Source organism: Heterocephalus glaber, unplaced genomic scaffold (genome assembly GCF_053883595.1).
Source record: "Heterocephalus glaber isolate CG9 unplaced genomic scaffold, H.glaber_assembly_v1.0 deba00000676, whole genome shotgun sequence".
Taxonomy (NCBI): Eukaryota; Metazoa; Chordata; class Mammalia; order Rodentia; family Bathyergidae; genus Heterocephalus; species Heterocephalus glaber.
In genome coordinates, this window is record NW_028258156.1 from 25,125,541 (window position 1) to 25,150,205 (window position 24,665).

The 24,665-nt window shown below is 38.1% G+C and overlaps 1 protein-coding gene across 1 annotated transcript in view; it reads left to right on the forward strand.

Annotated features, from left to right (window-relative positions):
- The window catches only part of Reln (reelin), a 445,708-nt gene that overhangs the window by 238,470 nt on the left and 182,573 nt on the right, over positions 1-24,665 (forward strand). Inside the window, 2 exon segments of the mRNA XM_021253949.2 lie at positions 16,911-17,007; positions 19,810-20,050. Of these exon segments, the coding sequence (XP_021109608.2) occupies positions 16,911-17,007; positions 19,810-20,050 (338 nt within the window).

Sequence of the window (24,665 nt, forward strand, 5' to 3'; positions counted from 1 at the left end):
AGGAAGCTTTTTGGGATGCTAAATGTTCATGCTATAGTGCAAAGTTTCAGATGTTATGGATAATTTTCTAGGAGATTCTATCATTATTTATGACTTCAGATGAATTATATTCATAATTAGGCATATATAACCACAGTTGAAGAAACTGTTCTAATATTTTCATGTTGTTCTAAGGAACATTTTCATTATGTGACAAATATTCAAGAGTCCTGAGTACTTCAAATGCACACATACAGAAATTACTTGACTTGGTCAAGGGGGCTATCATATAAATTCTGTCATGCCAGTAGTTAATAGCTACACTCTCCCAAGTCTTTCAAAGGTATGTGTGTTTATAAACATATATAGAGAGGTGTAGATTATACACACACGTTACATATGTGCAAACTGTTTGTGTATATATTATGCTTGTGCATGTATATAGATAGATATAGGTAAACATATATAGATAAACCTCCAGATTATCTTACCCAGATGATTTTTTTTGAAGTTAAAGCATCCCAAAAACCCAGCTTTGCAAGCTGAAACTTATTAAGTTATCAATAGCTAAATCATTTTGAAAAGTGTCCTAAAATATTCTCAGAAGAACTTTTCATTTTTCCATTCCAATGAAAGATCTTGTATCCATTTCTATGCTGAGGCATCGATTTTCCACAATCCTCCCTTGATTCATTAGATTCAACTTGTAAAATTTATGGTTGTAGCCTTAGGGGCATTTACCCATTTCCTTTAGATTTCCTCTGGGATAGAAAGAAAAATTTGAGCTGATGCCCTTGCACACCATTATCTTACAGAAACCTCCACACCGTTTTCCCAAGTAGAGCTCTGGGTCCAGGGGATTCTGGTGTTGCTTTGGATGGTCTATCATTCATATAACAGAAGTTTACTGAATATTCACTCAGCATTGTCTTGAGCTAACTCTGATAAGTCAAACAAGTAAGAAAACAATATTTTACAGCACTGAGCAGTGTAGTAGGACTGGATGCATACAGAGCCTGAACTTTCAATGCCAGATTGTTATAAACAGAGGGCTCTGGGTGCCGGGACCCGATTAGGTTCTGTGGTGGGGTGCAGTTCTCTTAGTGAGAAGTGCCCCTGCCAGCAGCCTGCATCACTGGAAAGGACAGAGAAAGGTTTTCCAGGCACAGATGTGGCACAAACACAAGCAAGATGCTGGAGGAGGACAGGAATGCCTAGCTAGACTCTGGGATGGTTGTGAGCAATGTCAGATAAAATTGAGTCTATCTGGGGCCTGGGGATTTAGCTCAGTGGTTCCACCACCTGCCTTGTAAGCGCAAGGTCCTGAATTTGATTCCCGGTACCAAAAAAAACATTGAGTCTATCTGAAGAGCTAACCTATATTGGCTGGGGTGTTAATTTATTTAGTAAGGAGTTAAATGGAAGTTTTAATTCATTTATTGTAACTAATTTAAAATGACATAATTTTTTAATTTATTTAGCTTATTTGGTGGACCTGCAAATGGTCATTTTTCTTGAAAATAAGGAAATACAAAAATTAATTCTTTTTTTATTAAGTTTATTGGTACATTTTAGGTATACATTATGATTACATTCATTATTGGGAATTTGTACCTGTACATGATACCTTTTGGTTCTTATTTTTTCCCATTCCCCTTCCCTCCCTTCAACCCCTTCACCCCTCCCTATTTACATAAGCTTTGTTTCTATTTTTTCCTTCTTTTTTTCTTTTTTAAAAAATTAATTCTTAAGAAAAATTATTGGCATATTTGGTTTAAGAGTGGACTTGTCACTTCCTTGATTTAAACCTGTACTGAGTTATGCAATAAGAATTTATCTACTTGTTCAGTTATGCCCCCTTCTGTTTTGGGATTAGCAGGATTCACTTCCCAAATGAGAATTGTAGGTAAAACATTTGAAATCAGACACCATGACGGACACACAGGAGGCAAATCTGTCCATCATGGTATCCTCAGCCCCTAAGTCAGGGACTCACAATAAGTAAATGGTCATAAACATCTCTTGGCAGAGTGACAGTAAGAATTACAGTGACATCGTAATATTATGTAAGCACATGCTAAATTGGTGTGATGGAGACGTCTCATGCCAGAATGGGTTTGGCGAGGTGATCTGAAGATCTCAAAACATAGGCAAGACAACTAAGAAAGAAACTGAGAGTTACCAGTAAGCTATGCTTATAGTGAAACAAGTAGACAGAAATATATACCTGCGTATTTGTCAGCATGGAATTACTGAACTAACTACAAACTGTTCATAATTCATAGGATTTCCATCTTTTTCTTTGGTTTCACTTGTAGATATCATAAAGATTTGCACTATTTTGGGGGGATCAGAGTTGTATGCCTGTGTATTTTTTTTCTAATTTTTTGTTTGTTTTCATCTTCTCAAGACAGAGGAAAATCATTAAAGCATAAATGCTTTACATTTACATATCAAGATATAAATGTGTTTTAGGCCTGAATTGTTCTCTTTCTATATTTTATGCTCCACAGAGACCCCGAGACAAATGAGAAGTACTCACTTTGTATGACTGTATTTTGAAAACTAAAAACTGGAAAATTATGAAGTTAGAAGTGGTTTTAACTGAGTTGGAAGATTACTGAGTAAACAAAAAGCAAGCTAGCATTATTTTTCCTTAAATAGATAAAGGCATAAAATGCCACTTGTAAGACATTATATTTCATGCAGCAGAAGAGAAACAAATTATTTTTCCCATGAGCCTAATTCATAAACATCTTAATTACTCAGAATTTGATTCAACAGAGAATCAAATTTCTCTCTCACAACTCATTTAGAACAGGTAATTCAGAGGGGAAAGAAAGTGAGACCTCCACGCCTCAGAGTGAATTATTGCTCATTTCCACCTTGAACTTACTGAAATACATTTCAAATTGGGTCTCATTTTTTCTCAAGAACCACTTTTCTTGGTAAGTAAGACCTGGGGGAATTTATTATAAAATAGTAAACCCTCTTCTGAAACACGGAAATCTCTATCAGACTAACAAAATCTCTGGTGGCCTGAGCTGAAAATAAATATAAATCAAAAGCAGAACATTCAGAAATTTTATGGCGAAATTAATTTTAATGCCTATGCTTTAGGAGGTTAAATACATGTTTTATGTGAATGCAAGATTCTTGGATATAAAATGTATTAAAAAGAAATTTAAGACTTGATTTTCTGATCTCAAAGATCTATATTAACATACAAAAACCTGAAGTATTTATATATGAAATATTTCTATGTTATCTAAATTTGATAAAGATAGGTGTAAAACTGATGATGATTCAGGATATCATATATAATGTATATATATGTATATATACATAAATATCAAACCTACTTTTATTCTTGATGGCTATAAAATTCTTCTAAGAATAAGGTTTTAGAAAAATTTTTGAGATTAATCATAAGTGTTTTGTAATTACTACAAATGGTAATCAAATAAAAGATGGTCTTTATATGGATTAAAACATACCATTTAAAAAGTAGATATTATACCCTCTCTCTTGAAATGCTAAATTCATCCAATCATATGATAAAACTTAAAAACTAAATACCAGTAATTCATTCCTAAATATGTCCTGCTAATATTTATCAGGGACTCTTGAAGTGGAAGGGATATATTGGTGACCTATAGGATAAGAAGAAATCAATCATTGATTGACCAAATGGTCTCAGTAACACCACTTGCCCGTGAAAACTCCCTCTATTGCTCCAGCCTGATACCTCTGGACCTTCAGTGCCCCTGAATTTATTTTATGATGCCTCTTTCACTCTGCTTTGATTTATTCACATCTGCTTTCATCCGTTATAACTTAGATACTCCTTGAGCCCTAAGGAATGTACATGTATCCCTCTTTGTACATACAGCAGAATTTTGCTCACAATTAGAACTAGAAAAACATGAACTAAGTGACATCAAATGTGTAGGTTAGGAAAGGGACTTAGTCCTCCACCTTGATGCTCAGTACTATACCCATTCCTGACTTCAGCAGCAAGAGAACATGCTTGATAAAATCCATGGGCAACATCAGAGCTTAATGTGAACCAGCAGCTTCCACTTATTAATTAATCAAAGACACTTGAACAAGGACTCTTCCATCAGAGAGAGGATATTTAGGAAGTATATAATATACAATATGAGGTACTTGAGTTTACTGTAGGGAAGGCAAAATCTCAGACAGTGCCCCAGGCTTCAAGAAATTTATTATCAAGGTTTAATATATAAATTATTATCATAATATGTCAAAGTATAATATATAAATTTATTTTCATGATATAAAGGTATCAAGACATCACATTATACCACAGATATATGTGCAATTATTATGTGTCCACTAAAATAGTGTAAAACTCAAAGAAGTTCATTATCAAAAAGATGTATACGTGGAGGGAGGGCAAGTGAAGGTTGAGAAGAAGCCAAAGAAGCAGTAAACATCAGTAGTCAGTGGATGCAGAGCACAGAAGCGAGTAAAGGTGCAGCTTGTTGGGAAGTGCAGGAAAATAGAGGTCCATACGCAGGGCTTCATCCTGTGGGAAGCAGACTGACAAGAGCAGGCACAGCACCAGCTCGGGGCTCAGCATCACAGGGAAGATTGGGGGAATGGATGGCACCCGACAGTGGGAACCAGGCAGGGGCCATTCTGAGAAACAAGGACGAAGGTCAGAGCCAGAAAGCAGCAAGATGGCAGTGCTGGGAGTGGAGGAGGGGAGGAACTTGCCCTTAAGGCCCAAGGTGGGTATTAGTCCTAGAAAACGGGCCAGGCCCAAGCACTGGGGCATAGGTTATGTGGGGACTGGAGAAAGGAAAACTGTTGGCCTAGCAGAGAACTTGGGCAGAGCCCGAGGCACTTTGCACTTCTCTTCCATGTGTTTCCCCCAACATGGGTTCTGGCAGAATCCTCTGCTGTAGGCTTAGGAAGAAACTAGCAAAGAGTAGCTACCTAGACATAGTTGGAAGGTAGCATGGCAGTCCATAAACTGGGGGAGAATCGATCCTCCTCTTTCTTGTGATAGGAGTGGCAAGAATGATGACAAAATACAAGTATTTCGGAAGAGAGGGAGTGTGGATAGAGCTGGAAAGGAGAAAGGCACAAGGCGGGCAGGACAGCTGTTCATCTTGGACCCCGTGGTCACTGTCCATCTGCCGTAAACGGGAGCAAGTCCCCTGATGAGGTTTGGGAATCTCAGCCAGGAAAGTAACTGAGCGACAAAGTATTCAGTACAATAAATCACACACTGTCACAGATGAGCAGTAAGAAGGGTTTGCAAATCTAATAGCCTGTTCACTAATAAAAGTCAATAAAAACAGAAATTATTACTCTATAGCAGCCTCATTTTAAAAATAAACAAATATGAAACAGAAGGTAGAAAACAGTTGCTTTTAAAACTTGGCTGTTTCTGCATTTTGTGAGAAATCTTTCAAGTTTAAAGAAAGCATTTTTACTAAAAAGACTAAACTGCACAGACTATAACTGTATTTTTGAGGACTTTTATTGACTTTATTGTTAATTTATTGCTTTATTTGACCTCTCAATCCTTAATATCAATTTTTAGTAGTATGCCTAAAATAGAAAATTGTCTTCCATATATAATAGTCACTCTTACAATACCATTCTTGAAAAATGTTTTCTCAGTTGCAAATATGCCAAATTTCCCCAGGAGTATTTTAGTGGGAAAAACAGATATAGGCATAAACTCTAGACTTCTATACTAAATTGTTTAATTGAAAATTCAGTCTGACCAAAGATTTGGGATGCATTTGTTTCTCTAAATTGTCAATTTCTACTAATAAAATAATGATTGATCTTGACTCCAGTGATCACCTTTTACTAAAATTGAGTCCATTTGCCCTTGACAAATCCAAGAGTAATTCTAGGATTTCCTCTCATGCAGAATGGAACAGTTCTTAATTAAAGTAATATCTGTGGGCTCCTTTCAGTCTCAATTCCCATCCATGTCATTTGGGACTGAGAAACCCCAGGACACTTCCTGCCTGGGCTGCCACAAAGCATTATCTGATACAGCAACCATTTTTTCCTGTCTGGCTCTTTACCCATGAATTAAATGCTGCCCCTTTGGCCAAGCCCCTTGAATTTCAACAAGATCTGACCTGTCTTCTCCCTTTGCATGTACAGGACAGGCAGATCGAGCCTATGTTTCGTGAGCTGAGAGCCAGCCTGCACACCCTCACTGGTGGGGACAGCAGTAGGTGCCCTCTTGAAGGGAAGAGACTGTTGGCTTAGGCACAAACAGCTTGCCTTATGTAGCTCCTCATGTGTGATCTGAGAATTGGTAAAATAGTCTACCTAGGACCAAGTTCTCATCTTTCCAAGTAGATTATTTTCTCTTGCCTTGAATTCTTCATTCACAAGTACTCTAGAAAATCGATATACATAGCATGATAATAAAAATAATAAAGACAATTTGCTTTAAACAATAATTAGGCAAGAAACTAGATCACTGCTGGAGACAACCCTAATTACATTTTTATACAATTTTCAAATTAAAGGAAATTTGTGTAGATATGTCACAATATAAAACATACGCATAGATACATAAGGTTTTCTATGATTTAGGTTTTGTATGGTACAGGAGAAATAAAACAAGCATCAAAACTAAAAAACATATTAAGGCAGCTGTCCTGGAAATCACAGCATTGTATATTTAAATCCAGGATCCGTATTTCAGGTGCTGTTCATAAATCAGTACTTCTAGATTAGCCATATTATTGAGATATGTGTTGCTCTACTTACAGTAGATTAGTTTGATATCACGGGCCAAGTGAGCTATGTTTTAGGATTTCTCTGGCTAACTCAGTAAAGAAGGAAATGAAAATCTAAGTGTAAGATAATCATTGCTCTGCATTGTTATTGCAGTAGGAATAAACATCCCAGTGGCCCTCAATGAAGTACTTAAACAGATACTCGTAGAACTAGCAAATATTGGTCATCTGAATGATAATGGTCTTGATAGGGTCAGAATTCTTTTTAAGAAGAATTTCCAAGTATCAAATAACATTTTACTATATTCCTTGATCTTTGGGGATACATTGAAAGTATTTTCTCCCTAGTTACCAGCACTGACCTAAAAAATCACTCCTAGTGAAAAGAAAGATAATCGCTGGAACTGCTTATTATGCCAATATCTTCACGTCGTTCATCACCTTTTTTTATAGCTGAATATAGAATGAAGCAACCCTCTTTCCTGACTTCCCTAGTATAGAGTAATATGTGAAATCTCGGGGGTGGCAATGCCTAGCTTTTGTAAAGCTTCCCCCAAACTTACCTACTTATCTTTCTCTATTTCCACTCACTACCACCTCGTTAATGGTCCTGTCCTCCATTTATCTACCTGGAAAGATGAAAGAGTGCATAGATTCTGCCTAGATTCACTTCAGTCATAGCAAAGAGTTCTAAGCAGCCTGAATGCGTTCATTGCATAACTTTATGATGCTTCTACATCAAATGCTATTGTTTGCATGCAGCTCCTAGAGCCCTGCTAGTCTCTGAGGTCTGCTGTTTGAGTAATGGCAGTGGCAGCACTCTTGTTGCATGAATCCTCTACAGGGTTCTGTCCAGACACTCTTCAAGCCTGCAATATTTATGGGCCCCACTAGGCTATCTCGAGGCATGATTTCTGGCAGCGCTCTTCCCCATCTATCACTTCTGTGAGATAAGTTTCCTCCTCCTTCTGTGGCTCTGTGCTACATTTGGAAAGACAAGTTGTTTTTAAGGCAGGACTTTGAGGAAAGAGGCTGCTCGCAGCAACCACTACCAGTCCCCAGGAGGACAATAGCTCCTTCTATTGTGTTCTCTTCTGATTTATTTTGGAAAGTCCTAGGATTCGTGGGAAAGGGCATAACCAAATTCAAAAACCTACCCAGGCCTTGAGAGACTAAGTACAATTTGATTTATCCTTCTACTATAAAAGTAAAAAGTAATAGAGGAGGCTGTTGGATATACAGGCTCACAAACGCTAATCTATAATTCCATATTACCAAAAAAAACTACTCAGTAAAACTACAAGCCAGTTTTTTTTTCAATTTATATGGTGACAAAGTCTAACATGATCCAAATTCATTTGGCAGCAAGACCTGACTTGAAATAATTTAATGGTATTTATAATCTTTATTTCTACTACCTGTATGAATCCTTGTTTATTTCACTGCAGAAATCCTAATGTGTTTATTTAGAGAATATTGTCCTAGACTTTGCTGGGGATGTTGTGTGAGTGTAGGGCATATGCACTGGTGATGGTTAAACTTAAAAATTGTGAACTTCAATGAATAGAAAGTTTGGTTTAAGTGGACCCCATTAGGCCTTCTAAAAATAAATTTATGTGCAGAATCCATAAGTACCTTTCTGTTGTAAAAAATTCAAATATACAGAAATATATGGAATAAAAAAATATTTCCCTTCCAAAAAAAAAAAAATTGTGAACTTGATTGGCTTTGGTGCCACCTAGGGGATTAGTAAAGCACACTTCTGGCTGTGTGTGGGTAATCATGGCCCTTGGGTCTATATCTGGTCCCTGATCCCTTCCTCCCTGGCACTATTTCCCTGCCCTGCTTCCCATCTACTATGAACAAAGTGTCTTTGCTCCACCACCACCCTTCTACCATGTTGTTTCTATTTTGGAGTCAACTTACCATGAACTGAACCCCCTGAAACCATGAGCCAAATTAAACATCTCTTCCTTTAAGTTGTGAATCTCAAGTATCTGTCCCAGTGCCTCAAAAGCTGACTAATACAGCACCATATTACCTTTATAAAATCTGTGAATTAAGTAAATCATTTGAATTCTGGAATTCCTCAGGAGATTATAGACTTACATGGCTATTATACCAAGGAAGGAAGGAACTCCTAAATTTTTATTAGAAGTGACTAATATTTATATGTTAATGGTCTTGATTTTATAACAAATCAAGCTGTTCTTTAAATTGCTTATTTTTATACCAACCACCAAAGACTGATGAGAACAAAGAGTTTATTTGTGAATTTTGGAAAATCCTCCCTAGCTCTAGGAAGTATTTTTATCTCCTCCGTATATGTGTGTTATGGTAAATAAGCTACTGCACAATGACCAGGTTTTTGATTACTTAAGATGAGCTTCATTGATTAGCACGTAATTGCAACTTGTTCATGTGCTTGTGTATTCTTGAGACTATAAATGGTAACAGATGTCTAGGATTCTCCCTACCAGCACGGTACACAACAGTGAGCTGTCCCAGCAGTCTCAGGCCCTCTGCGGGTTTTGTTGAACCCCTGGAGTTTATGAGCATTATTCAGATTCATCTCCAATGCAGGCTAGATGTGAATGGCATGTTTAAAAGTCATCTCATCAATCCTAACCTATTGGTAATGAGACTCATTTTTCTTATAAGAATATTTTAATTGAGCCAAGTCTACCTTAAATAATAGGAAAAGAATTTCAAAAATCATACATTCTTTTTGTTTTCATTCAACAAACATTTATATATTTTAAACTGAGATAAAAGTACATGTATGTACTGACCATGTACAATATGTTGTTTTAAAGTAAATATACATAGAATCTATATATTTAACATATACATTCTCATTCTCTTTTCATTATTGTTTTGTTGGTAAGACACACTTACCACTTGATTGTCTCATGGTAATTAAGAAAAGTAGAAAATGAAATCTGGTATGTGAATTCCTGTACCCTGGGACCTGTGACTTAAGACAAGAATGAAGTGCAGGAATGCACATGTACTTCTTGCCCTGTCCAGGGATGGGTTCAGGTTTTGCAGGTATACATTCAAAGCTTTGATTTTTTGGGTGGGGGTTAGGGCTCTCTAAGAAATAAAGCACAAAGTCACACATTGAAAATTCATTACAAATATGAATATTTGTTTAAACAAAGAAAGTTAATACAAATTACACATTTTTAGAAGCTGTACCTTCTTTTACCTTCATACTCTTAAGCTGTTTCTTCATATGACAACAATTTTGTGATTTTTTTCCCCCAATAGAATAGAAAGATAATTCTGCCTCCAGCTTGGTAATCAAAGTTTATTTTTTATGTTGAACACTACTGTTCCAGCTTCTCACTGATGTCACTTAGATTTTTGAGATCATTACCAGATTGGAAAGATCTCTCTCTCATTTAGGTTTCAGCGCATTTTAACTTTACTGGTGCAGTGACTAATCTTAACTACTCTGAATTGACGTCACTCATTAAATAGTGTGTCATCACTGTCTGAGTCATGATACTGAGTGCGTCAGCACAGTGGGCAATAGGAGTTCCTGGTAGCTCTTTTCCCACTGAGAATAACTACACTTTAAAATAAAAGTGCACTGCAGAACCATGTCACACCAACCCAAAACAAATGTCATCCCTCCTTAATTTTGCCGTATCTGAATTCCCAAAGCAGCCATGGCCCCTTCCACACCACATGATATGAGGCACAATGTGAGGGGAGAAGTCAGATGGAGATGGTATCTTAACCATGCACAGATTATAAAACACAGTCATGTGAACACATTGCTGGAGCTCTCCTGGGGACCTTGGAAGGTGCTTCTGCAAGTGAGGACCTTCATATTAAATCCTCACCCAGCACCCACAACTTAAGAGGAAAGGCTTATTTTGACTTATAGTCTCTAGAGGTCTCAGTCGCTAATCTGTTGGCTCTAAGGTAGGGCGGCATGGCAGAGGGGCCTGGCAGAGGAGAAACAGCTCATAGCATGGATGCAGGGAGCAGAGAGAGGGATCAAGAAAGAGGGAAGGAGATGGACCCTTCCAGGCCACACCCCCAGTAACCACCTCCTCAGACCAGGCTTCACCTCTCAGATCACTGTTAGCGGTAAACTCATCATTGGGCTAATCCACTCATGAGTGTCACACCCACCCCCATGACCCAGTCACCTCCCAGAAGCTCTGCCTGTGAGCACATGAGGCTAGGAGGGGACATCCAGATATAAACCAAAATACATCATAGCACCTGATCTTTATTTAATGTTCTTTTGCTTTTGCCTGTCTCAGTAATGATTTAGAGGGACCATAGAGATTTCTATATACTGCTGCATTTAGTGTTCTGAGTCCTAATAAGTAATCAACATTAGTGTAACATATTATCTCTTATTCATTGTGGGTATGGAGCCATGGATTTTATTTTTTTCTACTCGAAATATTCTATAGTATTAGACTTTATTACTCATATACGTTAGCAAACAACTTTTGCTGTTGGTATAAATGTGGGAGGGAAAAAGCACTAGATTAGGAGCCTTTGCCAGTTGAACTGCCCATGTAATCTTGGGAAAGTGGTGCAGCCTGGGAATTCATTTGTAAAATAAAAGTGTTCATCTTCACAAGCTCTTAAATGTCTTCCACTACTGTCCCCAGTCCACTGCTTCCACTGCTCGTCACTGAGGGACATGAGCTAAAGAAATGCAGCAATCACTGTGTGTCTTAGGGCAGGTCCCCCAAGAAACATGAAATTCGCCGCCATGTCTTATTTAACCAACTGGAGCTAAGTTGTACTTGCAGCTTATTTTTCATAAAAGAAAGATGTGACATAGAAGAAGAGCAAACTGGGTGTTAATTGTAACCCAGACAGTCCTCAGGGCCAGCTTGAGAGATGTGAATGTGCTACCCAGGGCTCTTCCTAGCAGAGCATCAGTCTCCATGTTTGTGGACAGGTCCCACATCCTGCAGAAAAGAGGGGCTGCAAGAGTGCCGGAGATAGCAAAGCAGCGATAATGCTATTGGTCTGTTTCCAAAAGACTCTTTCTAGAACTCACCTGTCTGAGAGAGACTTATTTCATTTAACAGTTACTCACTGAGCTCATCTTCTGTGTGAGTATCTCTGAAGGCACATAGATGAAGACAAGATTTTCGAAACTAAGCCTTTGTTCTGGCAGAGCTGACATTCTGGTAGGGGGTGGCAGCCATCAAGCAAATGAAAGTGTCAGGAAGTAATAAGTGCTGTGAAGAAAATGAATCCGAGGTCAGCAAGTGATGGGGGCAGCATTTTATTAAAGGTGGCCAGGGCAAGGCCTCCAAGAGTGTACTCACTGAGCAGAGGCCTGAACTGTGTGAGAGTGAGCCCAGCAGGTAGAATAGCCAGCATAAGAACCGCCCGCCGATGTCTGGGGACCACAGAGCCTTGTGTAAGTGCCAGTATTGAATGATGCTTTAGCCCTTAAGTGGAAAGGGCTATTTAGGGGGTCTGCTTTTCCTGAATGACAGCTGAAGCAGGAGAAATGAGACAGAACCAAGGCAAGCAGCTATAGTGCCTCTTGAGTTCTCACGTAGCCCTGACAGTAGCGATAATTTTCATAGTTGGTTGATTCATTAAGTGAATGATTGATTATCTTGGTCTGACTTCCTGTAACAAAAGCAAAAAGTTACTTGCCTATTATTTTTAAATTGTAATAAGGACAACACTGTTAAAATAGGACCAGGGATAAAAAGTTGATTTCAGTTGTAATTTTAGGCTGAGGAAAGTGTAATTTTAGGCTTTTCATAGATCAAACCAAATTTATAATAAATTTGTTAAGACTTACAGTGATGAGTGTAACTGTAAAAGTCAATAATCTTTGCCATTCTTTTGATTCCTTACCTTTAAAATAACAAGTACTAAGTATTGTTTTGTACTTAAAAATATTGTTTCTTTATGGTAAAATGGTTATTTCAGAAATAGATTTGTAAGCTATTAATAGAATTTGTCAATTAGGATACAAATGTGGTTTTACGTGGTATCTTTTAACATAATTATTTAATTGTGGGGCCAGGGATTTAGCTCAGTGGTTTCGGCACCTGCTGCGCAAGCACAAGGTCCCAAGTTCGATCCCCAGTACCAAAAAAAAAATTATCTAATTGGGAAATGTTGAAATGTAACTGTTTTTTAAAGATCTCACTCATATAGTTTTCCATAGATTTTTTTTAAGGATATGACTAATAAAGAATCTCTTTAGAAGGTTAACCTTTTGTGTGTTTCTTCCCAGAATCCAACTAGACTCTGGGTGAGGATGGAGTCAGGGGGAGATGGTGGGGTAACGGGATTGTGTAGATTTAATAAATATGCAGGAGGAGGGGCCCAGGGTTGGGTGACAGGCTGGGCTCAGGGAAAGGAGAGGCGAGCAGGGAATCTGTGGAGAAGGTGATGCCCAAGTACACATGGTCTTTCTGCTTGGCACCATTTACTGTGACCTTCACCTCTGGTAAAACTAGCAAGAGCTAAGATGTTGACAGGAGGGAGCTTAAAGTTGTTCCTGGGCTTTAGGCTTTTCTCTGTCAGGACCAAGGCCATTGCAGCCTAAATCCTGAGCCTCAGTAGGACAAGAATCCCAGAAACATGTGCCACTGTGGCCTGGCCATGTAAGAAGGTAGCAGAATTTTAAAGAAAAACAAAAGAAACATGAAGAATGGGTGTTTGGTGCACCCAAGAGAGTATAGCGAAGTGGGGAGATAAGAGGAAACATTAGTTAAAGGGTACAAAGTTTCAGTTTGATAGGAGGAAATCAGAAATCACTGGTGTGGAGGGACAGAAAGGAGATTTGCAAGTTAAAACTCTATAGATTTGTGGATGAAAAAATGAAGGTATTACCTGCAAGTATTATTTTTCTTAACTCTATATATTGCATTGTTAGTGTAACAAGAATAAACTTAGACATATGATTTTATCATGTGATGCTGAGAAATTGTAAAGATAAACCAGTATTCTTTACTTGATAACAATAAGCACATTATTAAAACAGCCCAGATATATAGATGCAAATTCAATAGCACAACTTCAGGACATCATGAATGAAGAATACAGTGGTGTTTGTTGCAAGGTGGTTCCTGGGTATTATGGAGAATCTCCTTTAGAGTAGGCATAGGAATAGGAATAACTTCTGTTTATACTTCGGTGTATATATGTCCTAAACCAGAGGACAAACTATAAGGTAACAATTAGCCAGAAATGTTGCAGGTGTCTATCATTATGCACTGCAATGTTGCCTAAACAATCGATAAGGGTACAAATGAGTTGTTGCATATGACTGTATGTTTGTTTATCTTTATCATTTATCAATTTATTTTTCAATGTAAAGGCAAGAACTGACAACCAAGACAAGCAAGAGGAGCACCGATGAGGTGCCTGTCACACAAAGCCTGCTGTCCTCCCGCAGACTGCTGGGCAGGGTGGTTATCTGTGTGCTGCGCTGCATGGGAGCCAGGCTCCTCCGACTGTGTGGGGTCTTCAGTAAATTCTAGACGCTCACCAGTTTTATGTATGAGCATTCAACTTCAGGAGCCCTTAATCACTTTGTACCTTTCCGAACGTAGCAATTCCACAGATTTGATTTAGGGGGAAATAAGCAGGTGAGGTGCCTGTTCCGAGTGGCACCTGCGCATCCCCTCTATCCATACGAGGTGCCCTGAGGGATGTGACAGCTCCATACACCATCCCTGGTACAGGGAGGCGGAAGTGTCATTAGGCCCCAGCAAGGAGCGCACAATGTCTAACTCTGTCCTGTGTCCTCTCTCCTCCAGAGTCAAGCCGCCATGTTCAGTCTAGCCAAGGGCAAATCATATTCTGCTGACTGAAATCTGTGTGATGGTGTGTAGGATTGCAATCTGGAAGGTTTATGTGAAGAAAAATCCCACCCCGTTCCATAGCTGCACTCTGAGTGGGATTGACGTGTTGTATATCCATTGGACTGGTGCCATTTGGAAGTGGAGTTTGCCAGTGGCCTCTGAGTAGGGCAAATCTCCAAAGCTGAGGGCTTCTCCCAGGGGTGCCTGTTCCAGCTGGCGGCCTCCCACCTCAGCTCCTTGGCATGGGCACTGCCTCTCCTCTGGCTGGCCACTTGTGCCCTGAGCTCTAGCCATGGACTTCCAGGTGTCCACCCTTCTGTTAGAGACCCTGTGCCTCTGTGGTCATCTTTGCATGTAGGACTCTCTGCAGATAGCCCTGAGCCGGTTCTGTTCATCAGACTACATTCGACCTCTGTCTGAGAAACATGGACCTTCACCCCACTGCATAGCTTTATCCTGAAGGCACGAGGAATTACTGAAGGATTGTACATGAGGAGTAATAGGATCCAGTTGGCTTGTAGAAAGGACATGGCAGGTGCATCTTGGGTGAAGATAGATTAGCTGGAGACAAGGGAGACCAATTAATCCCAATTGCAGATGAGGTCAGAGCCAGTAAGGATCCCTTGATAATGTCAAGGAGGAGATGGATTCAAAAATACTAATGTTTTTGATATGAGAGAACTTAATGACTAAGTGGCTAAAGAAAAATGAGTCACCTGCCAAGTGCCTTTTTGTTTTACAGGTATATAATAAATTTACTCTCATTACTTTGAGATGGTAGCATAAGAAAACCATAGGAGGGAAGCCAGGCTGTAGAGGACACACTTTTATTTGGATATGTATCAGCTTTCCTTCTGTCTTCTCAATTTATAAACAATTTCAAGAAATTGCATTCTGTAAGAAACATTTTTAGTTATCATTTGTTCTATCCTTTGTCAAGGGTTTACCTTACACATTTTCTTTTAAGTGCTGGGTCCATAAGACATAAATAAAGGAAACACATAAATCGCATTTAAACCTTCAGACTAATTTGAACTTTCCTTTGAAACAGTAGGTTCTCTGCCAGATTTCATTCTTGTTTATTTTGAAGTTTGCCCCACAAATCCTGCCCAATTCCATTCCCAGCTGCACAGTTGGATACTTATTTTAAGCAGCCGCTCATGAAAAGTAGAATTTAGAGATGGTTACAATGGCATAAGGTAGGCTTCCCCCATGAGATCCTCCGTGTGGCCTTCCTGTGAATACCCTTTCTCATGCTTTTCCACCTACACTTCAGCTGTGAGAATAAATCTGGGAAAACTGCTGTTTAGCCTTTTAGCACATTGCCAGCTTTGGCAATTGCAGACTGACTGGTTTTGTACTAAACACCACTGAAATAAAATGAATGAGTCTGATGAAAGCTTGGAAGCCCTGAACACTACAAATGCAAAACTGTCAACAGATGCCATTTGCTGAAACCGTGGCTCCTCTGGCAGATGGGTGAAAGTTAAGCGTAAATTGCACTATTTCTTTCGGTTCATTTGTTTTTATTCTAATGTAAAAAATTCTGCCATACTAGTTATAAAAACTTCTGGCAAACGTTTCATCGCTGTTTGGCATTTTCCAAGATCTTTGCCATTATAGGCACACTATTCTTTTCAGTATGGATACATAGAACGTGTGAAAACAAATTTGTGATCAATTTTTGAAATTGCTTTGTAGTTCACGTTTCCTATATTGAAAAAGATAGTGAGAGCCAACAAATATGGAGCCATTATCTCTATCTAATGATAGGCTGTAGTAGAGTGCCATCAGTCACATCTCTAGTAGCTCAGTCATTTAGCGCTGGAATTTTCTGTACAGGATTTTAGTCTCTCACATACTGTCCCATCACTAAGATAATATGCAATGCTGAAAGAGAATGGTGGTTCTGTTCCTTGATTCAGTGACTTATTTACCATTAATAATTGTTATTGTTAATTGTTATTTGTTATTAACTTACAAGAACATTTATGGCATTATTAATAATATTTATTGTTATTCATTGTTATGAATAACAGTTGTCATTAACTTACAAGAACATGAACAGCATTATTAATAATATTTAGATATTTCTTGGCGCGGCACTGGTTTTTAAATCTAAGCTAGTAGGTCATGTATCTCTCAATAAATCTGCAGCTTATCTTTTTTTAACCTTCTTTCTGGTTCCTAAGATTATGTATCAGAAAGAATATTTATGAGAACGTATCACAGAAAATTTACTATAGTTAGAAGAATGGGGGTAGATCTCTAAATATTCAGGTAATTATTGAAATATTTATCAGGAAAAATGATATGTAAATACTTTTTTAACTTTAAAATTTATTGTTATTGCTATTTACAGGGTCAGGTTCATGTCGCTTTAGTTATTCAGACCCCAGCATCATCGTGTCATATGCCAAGAATAACACTGCCGACTGGATTCAGCTTGAGAAAATTAGGTTTGTTGTCATTTGAAGTATTTTTATAAATTAGGATGTCAGTGGCTTTCTCCTTCCCTATTTGCGTTTGTTGCACCACTCACGTTTTCTCCATGGTAGAGTCTGGTGGCCGATCATGTTGAATTACACGAGTACGCATCCTCCGATCTGCCCTACGTTAGGAAGACATTAGCAATGTCATTTTCCATTTAGAACGTCCTATTATCCTATTATCTGTCGTATGCCAAATTATTCTAGGTAAAAGTGCAATGGGATCCTAACCTTTGTGACAGCATGCGCCGCAGGATAGCATCTGCTCGCATTGCTATAGGTGACCTGACCCGGCCTGGCTTTTTGTTTGACCTGGGGGTGTAACAGGAGTCCACCTAATCCTCTCCAGTTTGTGATGATATAGGGTTGATAGCTGCTGGGCCTTTTGCACCTCATCTCTAGCTCTGTTTCCCTTCTAACTTCCCCTAAAGCCTGTTTTTTCTTTTTTGGTACCGGGGATCGAACTTGGGTCCTTGTGCTTGCGCAGCAGGTGGTGAAACCACTGAGCTAAATCCCCGGCCCTCTAAGGCCTGTTTTTCAGGCCTATTGGCATAATTCTGATGCAATTTATAATCATATAATTTCTTTATTACAATTTTTGGCAAGAAAATTAGATAAGATGCTTGAAAAAAATCCATTCATATTGAAAAGATTTGGTGAAATTATCAAAACTCAAATTATGTTTGCCACTTCTACAGGGCATAAATCATAAAATTCTAACTGAGCGTTTCATTTCAAGTATTTAAAGGAGAAATACCTTGAACTTTTATAAAATGATTGTTATGATTGGGTTAGTTCTTAAATTAGCGTGACATAACCAGAATACATCCCATCATTTTTCTGACAGTTTTCTTTTTTTCCACAAGCTGTTTCCTCAGTTTATTTTCTCATTAAAAGAACTGTGATTTATTTAGGGAAACAGAAAAATATCAGATTCATTGTCTTTACTATCAAACCAATTTGCAAGTTTCTAATAGTATTTTTAAAAATAAATTGAAAGTTCACGTCTAAGCTCTAGTCTAACCAGAACTGTAAAGATGATTCTCACTCAAGATTTTGACTCAAAAATTTTACTAAACTCTCCTCTCTGGTAGGATATAATATAATTTCTAGGCATCTAGTACAAGCCAAGCTTTAGCATGCTGTGCCAGTTTTTTCCCTCAGTCCTAGGAATTGAACCCATGTTCTTGTGCGTGCTGGGCAAACACTTTACCAGACACTTGCGTACCCAGCCCTGCTGTGCCAATTTTATAACAATATTTTGCTATTCTTTCTCATTTTTATTTAGTTATAAAAATGCATTCATATTCAATATTTGTTTATGTGAATGACTTTAATATGGCATAAACACTGGAAATTTCACTTGTATCTCTACATTTTTATTTTTAGCATGCTATACATCATATCTTAAATAAATTGTAGTACACATTTCTTCCTGAAAAACAGCTATATGCTTTTTATGATTAATAATGAAATTACACAATTACAACATATAAAGGTGATGTTCAGCTGAGTCCTTTTTTTTTTTTTTCACTAAATGGCACTTTCAATTTTAGGCCATGTACCAAGCCATCATACCTATTAATGCATTGGTGAGCAGAGTGAAAATATTTCCAATCACTACTTAAAACCAAAATATGTTCTCTTCATCAGTTTAGATCTTTTTCGAAGCTAAAGAGATAGTCATCGTGAAATATTTTAAAAGACAAGGGAAATGATTACCCCAAAAGGTAAGGTACACCATCTATAACTTTTGCTGACAGTTCTTCAAATAGATAGATAGATATACATGCTTCATTGGTGAATGAGAAATATGACTTTTCTTCAGTCCTTCCAACACTGATTTATAGCAAGCCCAAGGTACTACTAGTTTGCATTTTAGTACCATTTTTAATCTTGGCTAAGGCGATCATTTTTACTACAGCAGATTTCTACTTTGGTAGAATAAAATGTTTAATAAAAATATTTTATTATATAGCAGAAGGACCTAGATTCTAACAGATGTAATATAAAATCATGTTAAATTACATCATATTTTTAAAGACTGATCTGCATGAAGCTGTAAAGAATTATAAATAAGTACACTTAATTCTCATGGAAATCTCACATTTCATATAGGCTAAATATATGAAAATGTATCTGGTCACTAGTAATAAAATAATTATTACATAAAGACTGATTATTAAACACATGGAATTAATAAATGTTCCCTAATAGATCCCTAATTTTGAAGTAAGAAGCAACATTAAGATCATAATTTTCTACTTTTTCTTATTATCAAGCTAAGTAAACTGTTTTAAACTGAGTATATACCATGTGCAAAAACTATTGCATATACTTCAATTTTTTAACACAAGCATGGCAGTGGATGCCACTTCTTCAATTGTCCCTTTACTGGCTTACTTGAATATACTTAGTGTCTGCCTTGTATTAAATGTAAAACTCTTAATGACCTTTAATATTTAAACTGTCATCACTCAATATGAAAATTGTAATAATCATCAGATATTGAAAAATTCAAGAGCTATGGGGCTATATTTCATCTGTAATGAATATAATGTTTCTGAGATAACGAAACTACAATCTTAAACAAAGTTCAGCCAGTGCAGTGGTCCATACTTTAATCCCAACACTCTGGGAAGCTGAAACAGGAGGATTCCAAGTTCAAGCCCAGCCTGGGCACCTTAGCAATTTAGCAAGATCCTATCTCAAAATGAAAAAAAAAATTAAAGGTACATGTTGTTGAGCTCTCCACATAACCATATGTTCCAGAGCCCCTTCCAATGTCAGCACGATCATCCACATCCTGTACCTTCCTGAGGATGCCAAAGGGGAGCACGTGCAGTTCCAGTGGAAGCAGGAGAATCTCCGAGTGGGGGAAGTGTATGAAGCCTGCTGGGCCCTGGATAACATCCTGGTCATCAATGCAGCCCATAGACAAGTCATTTTAGAAGACAGCCTCGACCCAGCGGACACAGGCAACTGGCTCTTCTTCCCTGGCGCTACGCTCAAGGTTTGAGCTCTTTTGCTTTCCTTCTTCTTCTTTTGAAGCCGAAAGCTCAATAAACCAAATTATTTAAAGATAACTATTTTACCAAAACTGCTATTAAAGAAATAGCATTCTTATTTCTCTTGCTGTACCTTTTAAGGATAGAATATCACTATTACAAAACATCTGTTTATTTATTTGTTTCACAAGTATTTTTTGAGAAACCATGGCATCATGTACTGGGCTGAATCCAGGGAGCATAATCCCAAAAAGATTATTTCTTGCCTTTGCATAACTGTCAGTTTGGAGGAGGAAGTTAGGTATTTCATCATGCAAACTCAAAGCTGTTGCTGTTAGGATTTGCTGAGAACATGGAGCATGCAGCATCAAGTCCAGAATTGGTGTATGAGGAAGGTTTTCCTAGAGAATAGGCAACTCACACAGAGACTGTAATTGGGAGGCGGCCAAGTAAGAGGACAGTATTTCTGAAATTGGAAGTCTTGTACATAAAGATTATTAGAAATTAAATGTTTGTGTCCCCCTCAAAATTAACACGCTGAACTCCTAACTAAAGATGATGATAACAGGAGGTAGAACCCTTGGGAGGTCATTACATCACGAGGGTTCCACCCTCATGAATAAGATTAATGCTCTCATAAAAGACACCCAGGGACCTCTCTAGCCCTCTTTCCATCTCACAAAACACAGGAAGAATCAAGTAGTAGGGTCTTACCAGACACCAGATCTTCCAGCACCTTGATCTTGGACTTCCTAGCCTCCAAAACTGTAAGAAACAATTGCTGTTGTTTAAGCAACCAGATCTATGCTATGCTGTTGCAGCAGCACAAACTAAGACAGACTGGAAGGCAAAAGCACAAAGCAAAAGTCATGGATGAAGTCCAAAACAGTTGCCCAATACATTTTAGGTTGAGACTTGTGGTAAATAATTCTAGAGCTATGGCTACTGACAAGACCTGAAAGGTCTTGCTAACTGCTGTGGAGTTTGGACTTTGTGCTGAAGGTGATGGGCAAGGACCAATGGAAGAGGAAAGCACACATGCCCAGAAACCAAATAGGCTGCTGACAACATTCTAATGGAGGTGTGCTGCTCCAATTATGGGAGAAAGTATAGGGAGATGTGGATATATTTTAAAGATTTTTAGGAAAGGAATAGAGAAGACTGGGGACTTGTTGAGAAGATAAGGGAATAGCAGATGTCAAAGACAAGGTTTGGGCAGCTGAGTGGACAGGGTTGTCATTCATTGAAACAGGAAACATAGAAGGAAGAGCCAGGTTCACAGGAAATTGGTCAGTCCATTTTGGATTTACAGATCCCAAAGATCTGGAGGACAAGAGAGAAAAAAGTACTTGGCAGGGGGTTAGAATCAGAAACTCAGAGAAAGATCCAAATTTGGAAATTGTCAACAGTTCTTATGAATGTGAATTGAAATCATGGGCTTGTATGCCCAAGAAGTGTGTGGAATGAAGAAGCAATAAGAAACATGACATTAGACCCTGAAGTAGACCCTGTCATGTTTCCAACATACAAAAAAATGCAAATGCAACTCGGATAATTTTTTTAAATGTGATTTATTGATACAAATAATAATAAATAATCCTGTACTGGCTAAAGATGAGATCAGAGGAAGACTAGCAAGTAGAGTATGAAGAGCTAAAATGCTGATCTCTTTTTAATAATTTTTCAGTTTCTAGAAGAAGGATTGCAAATTACTTTGTAAACTCTTAACACAGGAACTCTCTTGACACAAATAACTTCTTACTTAATCAATCAAACCCTAGTTATTGTACTTCAGGTTGATGAAATTACACCAGTTGAAGTACTAAAAACAGGCATCCTTGGGCTGGGGATTTAGCTCAGTGGTTTCAGCACCTACCTCGCAAGTTCAAGGACCTGAGTTCGATCCCTGGTACAAAAAAAACACAAAAAAACAGGCATCCTGTTTGCTCAGATCAGGAAAACATCTCAGTGAACCTTTTGGAAATTTTATTCTGACAAAAGCCTACCCCGTGGGCCAGGGGTTTAGCTCAGTGGTGCCGCCACCTACCTCACAAGCACAAGCTCCTGAGTTCAGTCCCTGGTACCAAAAACAAAAAACCAAAACAAACAAAACAAACAAAAAAAGAGCCTTCAGCCATGACTTCCTTAAAGCGTCCATACATTCCTTTTGCGTGCGTATAGAAAAGTCTGTGTCAGAGTAGCCTGTATGCTTCCCAGTGCCACTTGATAAAACAGGGATTTCTGCTCTAGTCATTCAACACTGGCAAGCAGGTGCATAAACCCTTTTCCCATGATGATTATTTATCACTTGGTCTCGGTATCCTCTGCTGCATAAATGTACTTTTTCTGCCTCATTTTACAAGCTGTTATACTGATCTAATTAACTGTTCAGTTTCTTAATGCTTGTACTTTGGTATCACCCATGATAAAAATGCATGAAGTGTGGTTTTGCCTCAGTAGTAATTTTAATTAAATTACAACTTTGGGCAGAGTATGTTTTTGCTTTCTGGTCTTTCATCCTACTCATACTTTTACCAGTCACACAGCTGAGAGTTTCCAAAGAACCTAAGTCTAATAATAATTTTTAAAATGTAGTAATGATTTATGTCATTGTCTCTGAGTTGCCTGTCAGGTAGAAATTTTTCTCTGGCATTTCTTTTTACATTTTCAAATAAATGCATTAAGAATTTATGTTTTTAACTAGTTTGCATGACCCTCCTTTTGGATTAGTTCATACATCTCAGAATGAAAAATTTTCTTTTGCCAGGTGATTTAGAGGTCTAGAAATACAAATCATTCATTTAAACTGTATTCACTTATTTGCCAAATATCATTCTTTTATTTGGTGGCTTCTGAGATGAAAACTGAATAAAACCAATTAGAAAACATATTGCAATTTTCCTATTGGTTACAGCCATGTTTCAAGCATTGATTATTTTGAACTTTGACTTGTGAGGGCTTTGTTCATTTGTTCAATCTACACTTTATCTTTCTGTGTTCATTAAATGTTTCCAAGTTATTTCCATCTTAACTAAATCAAAGATTGAGTCTACTAACAACTGAGAAAGTATGCATATTACAGAACAGAGTCATTCAAGGAAAACTTCCAAGCACAAATAGAACTGTTTGGCTAAGTAATGACACCCATTTTTACTGACACGTCTAGTCACTTACTGTTACACACACACATGGGATATACAGATATATTTGTACACACGTGCATATAACTCAAGCTTTATAAGCCTATAAAAAGATGCTGCGTTGGCTCCAGTTTTCATTTGTGGAAGCTGAAGTATAGAGGTATTGAATAACTGGACCGAACACATCACTCAGCAGTGACAGAACAGGAACCGATCCAGGAGTCTGCCTTCAGGGTAATGAGTGTAGACTCACATGCTTCCTTACTGTCCTGTGTTTCTCCCCAACAGCCACCTGTAAATTTGCCCATTTCCCTCCATGACTCTCTGGCTATAGATTAAAAGATACTTGTTTTGTTATACTTCTTGATCTTACACCAGTTTTTTTTCTGTATGTGCTAGATGTTCCTTCCTCCAGATGGCTCTTTATAGACATTAGAATTTAGCAGCTTAGCCCAAGTTCTGGTTACTGTTCTGTTTTCCACATTGTAACAGCTGATTTTGTTTTCAGAATTCTAGTCATTGATCCGTCTCAGGTATTGACTGCTGACCTAAAGACAGCTTAAGGAAAGAAAAGTATTTAAGTCCTAATGGACTCAGGAGGCATTTGCAGTAACCCTCCTGGGAGGTACAGTTAGAGCAGCAGTTGTGGGATTATAAAGAAAGAAATCAAGTGTCTGACCATACCCAAACACATAACATGGATGTCAGAGCCATGAACTGTTCAAAGGGACGCTACTGACCAAATCTCCAGCATCACTCACTCCCTAATGCAAATTACATTTTGCTGCTTCCATACTCAAGACCCTGATGCCTTCCTGTGGGGGTCTGCAGGATACAAACCATACTCCCTAGTGCATACTTCAAAGTCCTTTCCATCTCAGCCCAGCCTGACTTTTTCTTCCCATCTCCTGCCCCATCTTGCTCCAGCATCACAGATACCACCCAGGATTTCATACCTCTGGCCCTTTGGAGATGATTTTCCACATTTTCTTTTTTTTGCCTATTAATTCCTCTCCATCCTTGGGGGTCCAGTTCAAATATCATTGTCTCTGAACTTTCACTTGGTGAATATCTCCCTACCCTCTGTAGCACACAGCAGGGCTTGTTGGATGGGGACAGGATGCAGAAAATGACTCCATTTGCCCAGCGGCCATCCATATTCATTCTAACAGCTCTTTTATCCTGCCCTCTTTGCATGAGAACTGGTCCTAAGAAGGCTGATAGACCAAAAAAATCATCCAGTTACGTTAGTTTCCCACATATCCTTTGTTAGAATAGGAAAAGTATGGGCTTCACAAATTATGCCATTTTTATATGCCATTAAAGTAATATTAAAATCAAATCCGTTCGTTGATTACATTGGACACAAATACTGCCCCTGGTATAAAATAAGCCACAGTGTTATTAGAATTAAGCTTCAGTGCCATTCATTTAGTAGTTTTCATTATTAACTACAAATATTTTTAAATGCTTGTAAGTA